This window comes from Oncorhynchus masou, chromosome 11 (genome assembly GCF_036934945.1).
Source record: "Oncorhynchus masou masou isolate Uvic2021 chromosome 11, UVic_Omas_1.1, whole genome shotgun sequence".
NCBI classification, from domain to species: Eukaryota; Metazoa; Chordata; class Actinopteri; order Salmoniformes; family Salmonidae; genus Oncorhynchus; species Oncorhynchus masou.
In genome coordinates this window covers 42,372,290-42,387,219 of record NC_088222.1, presented here as the reverse complement: position 1 = coordinate 42,387,219, position 14,930 = coordinate 42,372,290, and the positions used below count along the sequence as shown (strand labels likewise).

Genomic DNA, 14,930 nt, shown 5'->3' with positions numbered 1-14,930 from the left:
TGAGTTGGCCTACTGTAGGCCTATGTTATTTGTCTATAATTGTGAACAATGCAAAGCTTAGACTGTCTTAGAAATCAAAACATATATGGGCTGCATGGCGCAACCTATAGGCTATTGATGATTTGAGAAAGTAGCAGAAAAAGCTCGAGGTCTGTTCCTTGCCTCAGGCTTCACAGCTGTTCTCTCGTCGAGTGATCATATTTTCACCCATCAGACTATTCTCAATCATCTTTACTAACAAGTCAAATTTTGTTTCGATTTAGAATTGTCCATTTATCAAATGGGCCCGGGAACATGAGCAGAGGAAAAAAAGACATGTCATCTGTGTTGCACTCGAATAGTGAATGGAGGCCTCGCGTTTTGTTGGCTACTTCGGTTTTATAGCGGAGCATGTGCTTAATATGAGTAGCTGAAAATAAATATGAGGACTTATTTCACTCCATGCATCAACCACTGTTGGTGGAGCATGCTCTCGCTGACTGACAGACGATATTACGCCCAGACTCTGTACGTCATGGCTTTTCCAACCTTGTTCCTGCAGCTACCCAGTGCTTCATTTGTGAAACCAAGTGAAATATGTATGGCAACATCGATAGTAACATGTTTTCGCAACCAAACATATTTCACTAAACTTAACAGCCCCTCTGCATGTTTGAGAAAGGAATAAAGGAGAGAGAGGAGGAGATGAGATATTCTCAAGGTTAATTTATGAAAAAAATGTCCTATTACTAGGTTATTCAAATATACTTATTGTAGGCTAACTGTAAGCTGCACTGCACAATCAAGGAACCAACAGTATCGCCCAGGGCTTTAAGTTCTCGCCCAGACTCATGGATAGAAATGTTGTCCTTCCAGTGTGCATAGTAATACAGGTCACACTCAAAGGTGATTTACTCATATGTGTTGAATTTGGGTGTATAGCCTAGACCAATTGTATATACCAACGACATCTTAAATCAGTTGTTTTTCTGCCATGTGTAATATGCAGTGGGCTATGTATTGTTTAATGGCACAATCATCATTATAATTAAGGTTTTTCCTTTTGGGCTTGGGCTCATAAGCCTATGTATTTGCATAAACTCTGGGTGTTTTGAATGAATCATCACCTTAGAAAGGGCTGTTCATTTCATTGTGTTATGTTTTGAAACAACATCCATGTTTTACAATGTTTCAACCCGCTGTTGAACTTCTTTCTTTAAATTGATCATCACAGTGAGGTTAGTTTTAAAAGTATGTTCGGACTACAGTTTTGATGAGATTTTTTGATTGCCTTTGCATTGATGTCAGAGCGGTTCGAGGGACAATAGAGCCCTGGATACCAGTCCATTAGGACCTGATGGTAGAGCGCAAGTTGGGTTCTACCAAAGCATGATCAGAGGGCATAAAAGGAGATGACCGTGACTCAACGGTCATGTGGAATTATACTGAGGTCATGACTGCTATTGTGGCAGTAGTACGGTCACCGCAACAGCCCTATGTGGAAGAATGAGTCATTAAAAAAAGGTTGATCCCCAATGTCGTCTCCCCAGGTCCAAGCAGATAGAGTCGGCCTGCTTCAGCGGCACGGCAGCCTTCATGGAGGTCCGCATCCAGTCGGTGGTGGTGGAGTTCATACTGAACCATGTAGACGTCCTCTTCAGCCCCAAGCTCAGCTCGCTCATACGGGAGGGAGCAGGTACGCATGCCAACCTGTTGGGATGTCATCTATGCTCACAGTGCCACGGTGCTAACCGAAGCTGGAGGATTATTTCTTATGCAGGATTTTGCTTGATTCTAATTAATGCCAGTGGTGCTTTTGTCATAGCGCAAGCAGAATCCACTTGACCCTCAATTTAGAAAAGTAGCTTACTTACTCACTTTTTAATGCAAGTAATTTGTCTCAAAGTCGATATCCAAAGCATTCCTAGTCAATCACCAAATATTTCTGTAAAAAAACAACAATAAGGCCTCCCGGGTGGCGCAGTGGTCTAGGGCACTGCATTGCAGTGCTAGCTGTGCCACTAGAGACTCTGGGTTCAAGCCCAGGCTCTGTCGCAGCCGGACCGACCGGGAGGTCCATGGGGCGACGCACAATTGGCCTAACGTCATCTGGGTTAGGGAGGGTGTGACCGGTAGGGATATCCTTGTCTCATCGCGCATTAGCAACTCCTGTGGCGGGCCGGGCGCAGTATACGCTAACCAGGTCGCCAGGTGCTCGGTGTTTCCTATGACACATTGGTGCGGCTGGCTTCCGGGTTGGATGCGCGCTGTGTTAAGAAGTAGTGCGGCTTGGTTGGGTTGAGCACGCATGTCATTCGACCCGTACGGGAGTTGTTGCGATGAGACAAGATACTAACTACTAACAATTGGATACCACGAAATTGGGGAGAAAAGGGGGTTAAAACCATTTTTAAACAGCAATAAAGCCTTGCAATCCTTTTTTTTGTATTTTCCTTTCACCTGCCTTACCCGGCAGGCCCGGAGAGCAAATCAAGTGCCCCTATAGACCTACTGCCAATTCGATAGCTCAGATTACCGCATCGGCACAGTTTCTGCAAGCCATAGACTGTAAAAACAATCCTTGAATGCACAGCGGAGTTGATACTGTGAGATTTAAAAATGTTTTAAACCATAAATAGAGAGCGAATACAGCAAAGAGCTGTGTTCTTTATGAGTAAGCTCATGTTTAAGTTGTTATTCAGGACTGCCAACACTTTTAAATGTCTTAAAATGCGCGTTGTCCCACTTCCACTCACGCTACAACCAGCACTGCAGCTGCAATGAAAGAGTACAGCAAAGTGTTTCCATACGCTTGCGTTATTATTAGCGGCTTGTCTTTTTTAATATCCAGGAATATTTCACTTTCTCTGGTCATAGGAGTAACCACATGAATTGGTGCTTGAGACAGAAATAATGCAGTGCGACTTGAGTTTCGCTATCAGCTGGAAGACTGTCCCCTTTTCTCAGCGGAGGAAGGGAGAGCGGATGGACAGTGAGTCGGGTGAGAGGCTGCGCCCTTCCTCCCCTCAGACTGACCATCAGATGCAGGCCGTCAGTCCAATGAAAAAAATGTAAAAGCTAATTATTATGCTTACTCAGCTATGCCTCACAAGTAATACAACCAGTCTGATCATATACCTAAAAATTGTATATAATTTCAAAGTGGTCTGAGAAAAACAACAATGGCAGGGAAATTCAAACATAGCCAATATGTAGTGATAATGTATTGGGCCTATAGCCTACTGTACAAACCTCATTGCTGCAGAACTGTTTTTAATTGGTTAAAATTGCATAGGATTATCATTTTTTTATTTATATATCTGAGTGGTAGATCTCTGCTTGCATTTTGACTCCGAAAGTGATCTTGACTCAGTTAAGGTTGGTGGCTACTGGTGTACATGATGATCACTTCTCCCCTTCCCCTAGGACACAACTCGTTGTTGCGGCCCAAGTCCCTGCTGGTGTCGTCCCCCTCCACCAAGCTGCTGACCCTGGAGGAGGCCCAGGCCCGGACCCAGGCACAGATCAACTCCCCCGTCACGGCCGATAGCAAGTACATTGAGGTGGGGGAGGGTCCGGCTGCGCTGCAGGGCAAGTTCCACACCGTCATCGAGTTCCCTATGGAGAGGTGTGAACAACCTGCGGCCCTGGTATCTTTCCAACGGCTGATGTTTGTCCATGAGTTGTGAAGTATTGAAATGGATGAGGCATAGATGAGATACAATACTTGGATGGAAATATCATACCATGAATGCATACAGTTACAGTGCATTCGCAAAGTATTCAGACCCCTTGACTTTTTCCTCATTTTGTTACATTACGGCCTTATTCTAAAATGTATTAAATAATGTTTTCCCCCTCATCAATCGACACACAATAGCCTATTTTGACAAAGCTAAAACAGGCTTTTAGAAATGTTTGCAAATGTATTACAAGTAAAAAACAAATACCTTATTTGCATAAGAATTCAGACCCTTTGCTATGAGACTCGAAATTGATGTCAAGTGCATCCTGTTTCCATTGATCATCCTTGAGATGTTTCCACAACTTTATTGGAGTCCACCTGTGGTATATTCAATTGATTGGACATGGTTGGAAAGGCACACATCTGTCTATATAACGTCCCACAGTTAACAGTGCAAAAACCAAGCCATGAGGTCGAAGGAATTGTCCGTCGCGCTCCGAGACAGGATTGTGTCGAGTCACAGATCTGGGGAACAGTACCAAAAAATGTCTGCAGCATTGAAGATCCCCAAGAATACAGTGGCCTCCATCATTCTTAAATGGAAGTTTGGAACCGCCAAGACTATCAAGAGCTGGCCGCCTAACCAAACTGAGCAATCGGGGGAGAAGGGCTTTGCTCAGGAAGGTGACCAAGAACCCGATGGTCCTCCTGACAGAGCTCCAGAGTTCCTCTGTGGAGATGGGAGAACCTTCCAGAAGGATGACCATGTCTGCAGAACTCCACCAATCAGGCCTTCATGGTAGAGTGGCCAGACACTTTTCAGTAAAAGGCACATGACAGCCCGCTTGGAATTTGCCAAAAGGCACCTAAAGGACTCTCTGACCATGAGAAACAAGATTCAACTCTTTGGCCTGAATGCCAAGCGTCACGTCTGGAGCAAACTTGGCACCAACCCTACGATGAAGCATCGTGGTGGTGGCAGCATGCAGTGGGGATGTTTTTCAGTGGCAGATACTAGGAGACTAGTCTGGATCGAGGCAAAGATGAACGGAGAAATGTACAGAGAGATCCTTGATGAAAACCTGCTCCAGAGTGCTCAGGACCTCAAACTGGGGTGAAGATTCACCTTCCAACAGGACAACAACCCTAAGCACACAGCCGAGGCAACGCATGGAGTGGCTTTGGGACAAGTCTCTGAATGTCCTTGAGTGGCCCAGCCAGAGTCTGAACTTGAACCCGATCGAACATCTCTGGGGAGACCTGAAAATAGCTTTGCAGCAACATACCCCATCCAACCTTAGAGGGCTTGAGAGGATCTGCAGAGAAGAATGGGAGAAACTCGCCAAATACAGGTGTGCCAAGCTTGTAGAGCCATAACCAACAAAGCTCTATGCTGTAATCGCTGACAAAGGTCCTTCAACAAAGTACTGAGTCATGGGTCTGAATAATTATGTAAATGTGATATTTAAGTTTTGTATTTCTTTATAAATTAGCTAACATTTCTAAAAACGTGTTTTTGCTTTGTCATTATAAGGTATTGTGTGTACATTGATGAAGGGGAAAAAACAATTGAATCAATTTTAGAATTAGGCTGTAACGTAAGAAAATGTGGAAAATGTCAATGGGCCTGAATACTTCCCGAAGGCACTACGTGCTTCCATATTATAAACAAGTGAGTCGTGTTGTTTAGGCAACAATAACAAAAGGACACATGACTACTTGTTTCCCCAGCTGAGTGTTCTGTCCATTCACCTCCAACAGGAAAAGGCCCCCCATCAAGTCCAAGAAGTCGCCGGTGGGAAACTGGCGCTCCTTCTTCAACCTGGGCAAGTCATCGTCTATGTCCAAGCGCAAGCTGCACCGCAACCCCAGCGAACCCAGTGAGCTCAAGGCCATGGCCCTGGCAGGTTAGATTCCCTTTCTTCTTCCCTCCCAAACACCAAGCCTTCACTCTCTGACCCTTCTCACAAATGTTACATTTGGTTGGAACGGAAACTAATTAATGTGAACTCATGCCTGCCTGTCTCATGTCCAAGGAGGCAGAGGGGACACGGGGACACTGCGATCGGCCAAAAGCGAGGAGTCGCTCACCTCGCTACACAACGTTGAAGGTAATGTATAATCTGACTTATCTCCACGCCACTCTGTATGCCTGACGGAGCCTGTTCTTCAGTGCAAGTCTGCTCTGGTCCAAGTAGTAATGTATTTGTATAGATAGTTTTTTCTAATAAAACATTTGTGACTTGTCTTTGAATTGATGAAGATTTCCCCCTGACTCCCGTAGGAGAGTCGAAGGTGTACCGTCCTCGGCGGCCCCGCTCCAGCAGCGATGCCCTCTCGGCTTCCTTCAACGGTGACCTGCTGGACAGCCACACCCAGCAGCACTGCAACTCGGATGACAATCTGGCCCAGAGCCACAGCGGGGGCGCCACCCGCGGCGGGGGGGACAGCGATGGGGACGACGGGCCCATCTATGTTCCAGCCCTGATTTCGCCCCCACGTTTAGCCGGCGAGGACGTGGACCTTAGCCCCCCAGACATCGGCATGGCCTCGTTGGACTTTGACCCCATGTCGTTCCAGTGCAGCCTGCCCGACGGCTCCTTCTCCTTCCCCCTGGGACTGAGCGATGTCGCTACGGGCGCGACTGGTGAGGGCACCAGCCCGAAGAGGAGCCCAGGCAGCATTGACAACGGCTCGGCGCTCGTCTCTCCTTCCTTCCTGGGGAAGTTTGCCAACCCCTTCTTGTCGCCTGACCTCAGCCCGGCCACGGGAGAGAAAGCAGGGAGCAAGAAGCTGGTCTGCTCAGTGTCTTTCTCTGACAAACCCGTACAGGCTGTATCCCCTAAAAGGTCAAAGTCGGACATTTTGGCTCCTCTGGCCATTTCGGAGCCGTTTGACATAGAGATTTCTAGTAGGCTTACAGAAAGCCATGGTGTTCCCCAGCCTTCTTCCCCTCCCTCGGGACTGCCCTGGGACTCTCCTCTGTTAATGGGCTCAGTGTTGCTGAGGACAGGGGAGCCGTCGCTGAGCGAGGCCTTTCAGATGGAGCTGCACTGTAAGCTCTCTGCCTTCGATATTGAGAGCCAAGACTCCACAGGGGAGGAGAGCACTGCCCAGCAACCTCCAGCAACCAATAGCGAGGAACAATTAGGTTAGTGTTGCATACAGCTGCTACATTTTCACTTGATCACCTATCATGTTTGTTTTTTTTATGTTAAAGAAAGAGTTCACCCAAATTACTAAATTATATAGTAGTTTCCTTTCCCTGTAAGGAAACCAATATATAATTTAGTTGAACTGTCCATTTCAACTGTCCATTTCTCTTTACAGTATAAGGCCTTTGTTTAATTATGCTTTGATTGACAATGCCTGTTTCGTTTCTAGGTTTAGTTTCCCCGCCTCATGCCTTTAATACCTTGCATGGATTTCAGCTCAGAGAAATCTTTCCACATGATGCCGCCAGAGCGCCAGGCTTAACTCTTCCCCCTCTCTCCTACTCTTGAAGACCAAGCCTGCCTTTTTTCTTTTTATTCCCCTCAAACACACTTTCTCTTCTCTCTGTCCTCACACTGCAGTTCCCTTCTGTTTTTGTCCCCCTCCCAGGAGCCGTAGCTAGTCTGGACTCTCCAAAAGCCTCCCCCAGCCCTCTCAGCTCCTCCTCTGTGTCCCTCCTCCCTCCCCGCCCCATCCGAAGAACGCCGCCCGCATGTTGGCCCTGGCCCTGGCAGAGTCCGCCCAGCAGGCCTCTATCCTGACCCAGAAGAGGCCCTCCCAGTCCCAGCCCCCCACGCCAGTGTCCCCCATTAGACCCCTGGAGCCCTCACACTCCCTGGACTGGCCCCCTCCCCCAGTTCTGCGCCCCCAGATGTCCCTCGAGGAGGGACCCAGGGCAGGAGAAGCCCAGACCAAAACCTTAACCCCCACCACCCCAAACCTTGCCCCTTCCTCCCCTCCCCCTTCCACCACCCCTACTGACAAACAGCCTTGCCAGTCAGTGAGCCATGAGTCCATCAGTATGTCCACCAGTGCAAAGTCCCCCTCCACTTCTCCCGGAGCCAACCAGGATATGGATTTCACCCTACCGGCTTCCCCCCACCACCAGTGTACCACCACTCCCTACTGCCCTCCAGCCCATGTGTCCCCCACTCTGAGGAGTCCAGACAGGCAGCAGCCCGCCATGGGCCAGGTCGCGGTCAGCAGCACTGGATTCTCCACCACCACCCCAGCCACCACTCCCAGGAGCAAGGAGACGGGTGTCCTGCCACAGCCTGCTCCTGAGGTAAATTGGCGAAAATGTGGCATATTTGCAGAATATCTTTGATAAAGTAACTATATAGCCAACTGGAATTGTTTTTGGTTAATTTTCAGGTCCATGTAGATGAGGCCGTCTGGTCGCCATCTCCGAAACCGTCAGAGCAGCGAGTTGCAGTTTCACAGCCTCAAATACAGTTCCAAACTCATCCACAGGCCCAGCCGCAGTCCCAGCCTCATCCCCAGCCTCATCCCCAGTCCCAGCCTCATCCCCAGTCCCAGCCTCATCCCCAGCCCCAGTCCCAGCCTCATCCCCAGCCTCATCCCCAGCCCCAGCCCCAGTCCCAGCCTCATCCCCAGCCCCACTCCCATCCCCAGCCTAACGCCAGAGTGCTCCCCACCCCATCCGAGCTAGTGGAGAGACCATGGGAGGCCATAAAGCCAGTTCAGCCCCGCGCGGAGCCTGTGACCCACGCCCATGGGCCCACGCCGCCAGCGCCTCCCATCCGCTCCATTGAGAGCAAATTGGCAACTGCCGCCCTCAGCCACACAGAGGCCGCCAACCCCGCCATCTTCCAAAACATCCTGACAGAGGCCTCCACGCCTGAGGCCCTCGCCCATCCTCACCCTCCCCCGCGTAAGTCTTCCACCCAGCAGTCAGCCTACCTGTACCACACCAAGGGAGAGGCCGCCTTACTGGAACCTCCCGGGGAGGCCTACTACCACCAACGGGCCATTCCCGTGGGGCAGCCTTCGTACCACTACCGGCCAGACAGTGTTCCCCCACACCTCTCCTACGCGTCAAAGTCGGAGCCCCAGATACCTTACCGTGCCCGCACGGACCACCGCTACAACACCATAGCTCACCCCAGGTCCTGCCACCAGTCAATGAAGCATCACGGGCCTCCCAGGGGTGGCGAGTATATATCACCCAGCCCGGGACACCACGGCTATGGACCCATGGAGGGAGCTCCGGTCTACCCCACTATCCGTAGGGTGCACTCGCTCCACGTGCCCTCGGCAATCCGCTCGGTGCCCATCCAGCGGACCGAGGTGCCTCCCGACGACGAGCTCTTCTACTACCAGCGGCCCGTCTACCAGTGCAATACCTACCAGCAGCCGCCGCAACAGTCCTCGCAGGCTGACTACCACGTCACCCAACTCCAGCCTTACTTTGAGAATGGCCGGGTGCAGTACCGTTACAGCCCCTATTCGCCTGGCGCCAACCCGCTGGACGCCCCTTACTACGACGTGGACCCCTACGAGACCATCCGGCTGAGGCACTTCCACTCGTTCAGCAGTCGGGACCTGGGCCTCAGCCGGTCGGGGGGCAAGGCGGGCGGCTACCACTACCTGTCCCGCCACATCCCCCCGCCGGGGAAGGAGCACAGCTTTGTCAGCAGAGACATGCCCCCGGGCCATGGCTCAAAGGGAGCCGCCGTCTACTTCGCATGGAACCCAGAGGACTCTGAAAGGCTCCGGATGCACTCCATCCACAGAGAGAGCCGGGCCAGGCAGAAGGTCAAGGGACCTGTCATGTCTCAGTATGACAACGTGGGCCTGTTCATGCCTGGCGACCTGGGAGCATACGAAACCCTACACCTGCGCAGTAAGTCGGACCCCGGCAAAGCCATGCTGATGACTGTCGAGGGTAAAGACGGGCGCTACGGAGTACCGCCGGGCTCCCAGCACGCTCCCCGACACCTTGTGTCTGACCCTGACGTCCTCATGTACATGGAGACGGAGAAGCACTGTCAGGGAAATGGCACCGGGGACAAACATAGCAACTCCAGGACCTGCCAGGTCTCCCACTCGCACCAAGCCCAACACCCACCCCGTTACCAGGCCCATCAGCAGGACCCCGGGGACGGAGCTCGGAGCTTCCAACCTCACTACGAACAGCTCGATCCAGACCGCCACCAGAACAGGTCCAAAATCCCCGGTTGTTACCAGGACAATGATGACCACCAACACCAGTCGGCCTCCGTCAAAGCGCAGGCCCCTCCCAAGCCCGAGCGGTCGCACAGCGTCCGAGAGCGCCAGCAGCAGCACTATAGCCAAGCTGCCACTTCCGAACAAGACAGAGACCACTCATACCAGCCCCACGGTGGGCAGCAGAGACACAGCACCATGGCGATACAGTCCCACTACGACAACCTGGATGATTACCACCCAGCAGCAATACCTCAGCCACAGGCCCCCATGCCAAACCCCCACGGGGTCTCCTCTGCTTCTTTCCCCACCAACCCTGGCTTCACGGGAAGCCACAGCAACCGAGCGTACTCCACTGCCTTGGGCCAGGGCGCCTTCATCCCAGCGGAACTGGCCCTGCAGAGGCCCGATACAGAAATACACGCTGAATGAAGAAGAGACTTGTAAAAGAAAATGTGCAGGTTTTAGTAAGCAATGAAGTGACTCAGCTGGAGATTAAAATGTTCCACAGCCTCTGCAGGACAGTGGACTGTCGTCAGAACCTTTCTCATTATTTTTCTCTATATTTTTGATGAATTGTAAAGGAAAATAAGATACTTTTTAGAGAATGTACCATACTTTCTTCAATTGTTCTAAGAAGCCACGCGGTCGTAACTCATTGAAATGGTGGATGATCATAGAAATGTATATGATATAAGCGAAAGGTCCAAGAAACCAGAAAATGTGTACAAAGAACTACTACTGGTAAAAAGGGATTTGTTTTATTTTTGTTTCCAGTTTTGTTTTGACTGGGGAGATATGAGCATAACAGGGATGAAGGTTTGCATTTTAGAAATGCATGTTATCTCTCGTTTACCATTGATATCCTTTGTGTACTTTCTGGATGTTTCAGTACAAGTTCTCGAGGGAGGAAATCTGTGTAAGTCATCGTGCCCTCCCTCCTGTTTTTGTATACATAAGGCGTTACAGTATGTTCACTTTCAGTCTTCAATAATCTCGGATTTGGGGTTGGGGCCCAGCAGTACAAAGTGCGTTCTAGAACTAGACAGGGTACTTTCACCTGGTACTGTACATTAAATTATGTTAATATTTTATTTGCTCTGTGATTGTGTTTTTGCTATAAAACGGAGTGAATTGAATTATAATGGAATGTTTTGGAACCGAGATTTGTTCTTCATTGCAAGAGGGACCAAACATTGAGTATTTTTGGCCATGAAAGCATTCCTGCACATGTATGGGTTGATGACCGGGTGTGAGAATGACAACATTACCTTGGGAGGTGTAACAGAGTAATTCTTAAAATGTTTAGTTATAGTCTTGTTTTTTTCTGCCAATTTCAAAGGACTTGAATGGACTGGACAACTTAATAAAATTATAAAAACTGATATTGTACAACACTTCACACAAATGCTTGGTCAGCCCTTGAGCAGGTTGAATTCACTCCAGCAAATACATTTTGAAATAAATGTACATACTAATTTTCATAGTATGTGAAAAAGAGAAGTAAACCATAATTTAATTTGAATGGACAAATGTTTGGGACCATTTAAGAAAATGTGGATGAACTTTTATGGAATCAACTGTCTGCTTTCAGTGCAATTAGTCAGTGAAATTGGCAGAGGATTCAGATTCATCTCACTCAATTTCAAATGCGGGTCATATTTGCATTTGAAAACCTTGACTATATTTCAGTTGTAACGCCCATTGGCTTGTGAAGGTACTGTTCTATTTTGCCTTATGGTCCCTAACTGTTTAAACGGAATACTCCCAGATGTCCCTCCTTTGTTGTGGGGCACAGTATGTGGCTAAATAACCACCTAGTTGTGTTTGAATGTAAAAACATCTCTTGTCTCAGTAACTGGAGAGTTATGCTGTTGGATATAACAAATAAAATTATTCAGGAAATAACAATGAAAATGTCTGTCAGTGGGTTCTTTTGTTAAATTGTAGTGTTGCATGTTCAATGCTACTTTGAGACCCTGAGCCTTTGTCATAAACATTGTATTTTTCATAACACAAAGCTCCCTGAGATGTCTTGACATGTTAAACACTTCAAAAATGTACAGTAGTTAGTCAGTGAAATTTTCCTCTTAGATGCCAGAGGCAAGGAGCCAATTACATGAGATGAAATGTTGTTTATTTTTGCTTCATTGAATATACTCAGTTTTCAGACTTTGTCGGGCCAATAAGAAAATCTACAAATAGTCCAAGGATGCTTCAATCCAGGTTCAGATATTGAACTGCGAGACAAATTGTGGGTTTGAGAGAGGGGGGTCCTTCTACATGAATGAGAATACCACAATGATTTTCTTTTGACCATTGTAAGAGGAAATGACAGATGAGTTCAACCACAGGTACATTGGATTGGGCACCGTATCCATTTACGGAGTAGCTAAGTCCCAGTGTTAGGTGTATTCTCGTGCAGACTCTGTAGAGCCAAATCTGACCACTTCATTTCTTGTTCTTTCACAGACTCTGTTGATCCTCCATTATCTTGCTCAGCTTCAGGCAGTTCGCTCTGCAGGAAAAAATAAAAGTATGAACCACATGAGAGCAAACTAGACTGAACAAAAATATAAACACATGTAAAGTGTTGGTCCCATGTTTCATGAGCTCAAATGTAAAAAAAATCAGATGCACAAAAAGTGTTTCTCTCAAATGTTGTGCACATAGCTGTTAGTGAGCATTCTCCTTGGCCAAGAATGCATATAATGACGCAGATTTAAACGGCATGATTATTACACAGGTGCACCTTGTGCTGGGGGACAATAAAAAGCCACTCTAAAATGTACAGTTTTGTCAGAGCGTGCAATTGGCATGTCCGCCAGAGAATTGATTGTTAATTTCTTTACCATAAGCCATTGTCGTTTTAGAGAGTTTGGCAGTATATCCAACAGGCCTCACAACCGCAAACTATGTGTATTGCGTCGCAACAGATTGCCCCATGGCAGCGGTGGGGTTATGGTATGGGCAGGCATAAACTATGGGCAACGAACACATTTGCATTATATTGATAACAATTTGAATGTACAAAAATACAGTGAGATCCTGAGGCCCATTTTTTAGGAAGGGGTATCTGTGACCAACAAATGCATCTCTGTATTCCCAGTCATGTGAAATCCATAGTTTAGGGCTTAATGAATTTATTTCAATTGACTGTACTGAGTTAGTTCATATGAGGAAAACAATCTTTGCATAATTTTTTTCAGTATAGTAATATTCAGTGGAGGCTGCTGAAGGGAGGACGGCTCATAGTAATGGCTGGAACGGATAGAATGGCATCAAACCATGTATATGATAATATTCCGCTCCAGCCATTAACACGCCACCAACCACCTGTGGTAGTGTTGTCCAGTTTTATACAGAGGTATCAGAAGTAATTTTATTCAGAAACATATTTCTGAAACCAGGTAAAAGAGGACTCATTGCCAAAGGCATTTCCTCTATTTGATTCCACCAGGGAGAGAAGAGAACCAGCAAGCTACAACAGTGAGCAGATTAAAAGGTATGTATGAGACTGGTACTAGATGGCAAATCTGAATGTCTCGTATTTCTACCTGATCTCAGAGCATTTTGTATTCTGTACGTACATCTAAAACTCCACTTAGTAATGTGTATGTTACGAATTCAAATTTGTTGTGGCTAATGTTGATTCAAAAGCGTTGGGTTGTTAGACGTTCGTTATATACCCACCCTCCTTTTGGTTTTTGCCTTAAGTAACCATACCAAACGTAACACACTAATTTGAGTGTCCCGGATATCTACTGTTACATTTAGTCTGAGGCCAGGCAGTGAGATCGTTTTAATATCTGTATTTCCTCGTTGTCGAAGTTCCATTTGCAACATACGTTTATAAATCGCCAGTGCCGTTAAACGTTTACCCCATCTATAATCCATCCTAAGCTAGAATCCTGTATTGAAGATGTTTCCAGTTCGATCTGGATATTTGGCGGAGCTGATGTAAATGTGAGGGTGCAAATGATTAAAAAGGGCTATGGCGCGTGTAACCGCACAACACAGTGCTTTCTAGCTATATAACGTAAGCTTGTTTAGTGTTGTCCAAATGTTCTTTTTGGGCTTCAGACATCAGCGATTTCGATTTGCCATCAAATAGCTAATACATTTTTGATGCTGCCATCATCATTCATATTTCCGAATTATATATCAACTCATAATTGAGTGAGACCTTTTTAGAAGCTAAATTACCAACGTTATATCATGTAGCAGTTATCAAATTAGCTAATCCTCATCTACAGCATAAACATTGTTTAAAGGGTTTTACATACCAATGGGATAGTGACATCTTCATAAGGTAGACGGTCTTCCCGCCAAGCATCATCTGTAAGGTCAAGAACCCTGCCATCTCTTTGAACTTCACTGTCCATCTCTGGATGTTTTGGTTGCCTGCTAGTAGTGCTAGCTAGGTGTGAAGATGGCACAATTCAGTATCCTTGTTTGTTGTGGTGGTTTAACCGTAGAAAAGTAGTCTGGTGTGGCAAGTCAGAAGTCTCAATATAGGCTTATGAAGCTAATCTAATTCCCAAAATATGTAATGTAAACACAATACCTTACCCAAACAATAAAGCCTTGCAAAAATCCTTAAAACCTGCGATTCAAATGAGTCGCAGTATTTTGACGTCATATTCTTCGGGAGGGGGATAAGTTCACGGGTTTCCACTAGATAACACAGCCACAAAGTCAAAATTAGCTTCACAGGTGTGCTTTAAGGGCTGATGTGTGCCGCATTCAACCAGTTAGCAAGTCAAAACATATTAAGACTTTCCAAGTTCCGACTAGCACTAGAACGCAGTTGAGCAACATTCAAATTATTGAATGGCTGTGTCGCAACTGTTCATGAATCAAATGCAGCAAATGCCTTCTAGTGATAGGACGTTCACGAACGAACTGCGCTTTTTGGACGGCTCTTTATGTTAAATGGTAGGAACCGAATCGCATCGGTAAAAAAAAAAATCGTTAATTTGACTCCTGATTTGCATACTGTACCTCTGTTTTTTGACATTCAAACGACGATTATCTGCAAGTAAATTACATAATCATTAGCTGAAGATGGTGAATCCTCACT

At 47.1% G+C, this 14,930-nt stretch overlaps 2 protein-coding genes across 3 annotated transcripts in view; one reads left to right on the top strand and one right to left on the bottom strand.

Annotated features, from left to right (window-relative positions):
* LOC135548718 (rho GTPase-activating protein 32-like) overlaps window positions 1-11,786 on the top strand; it is a 226,397-nt gene extending 214,611 nt beyond the window's left edge. Inside the window, 8 exon segments of the mRNA XM_064978581.1 lie at window positions 1,530-1,675; window positions 3,406-3,607; window positions 5,426-5,571; window positions 5,701-5,775; window positions 5,949-6,815; window positions 7,268-7,336; window positions 7,339-7,943; window positions 8,033-11,786. Coding sequence (XP_064834653.1) covers window positions 1,530-1,675; window positions 3,406-3,607; window positions 5,426-5,571; window positions 5,701-5,775; window positions 5,949-6,815; window positions 7,268-7,336; window positions 7,339-7,943; window positions 8,033-10,279 — 4,357 coding nt within the window. The 3' untranslated portion in view covers window positions 10,280-11,786.
* A 181-nt stretch (window positions 11,787-11,967) lies between these two features.
* On the bottom strand, window positions 11,968-14,588 carry anapc13 (anaphase promoting complex subunit 13). 2 transcript variants are annotated; one of them, XM_064978582.1, is made up of 3 exons: window positions 14,420-14,588; window positions 14,134-14,267; window positions 11,968-12,365 (listed from the first exon to the last, which is right to left on the bottom strand). In XM_064978582.1, exons 1-3 carry the CDS (start codon window positions 14,487-14,489, stop codon window positions 12,240-12,242), a joined length of 330 nt encoding a protein of 109 aa, XP_064834654.1. In that variant the 5' UTR covers window positions 14,490-14,588; the 3' UTR covers window positions 11,968-12,239. The 2 variants fall into 2 exon arrangements, with proteins under 2 accessions (XP_064834654.1, XP_064834655.1); XM_064978583.1 differs by having other exon boundaries at window positions 14,134-14,586.
* Window positions 14,589-14,930: the final 342 nt, after the last annotated feature.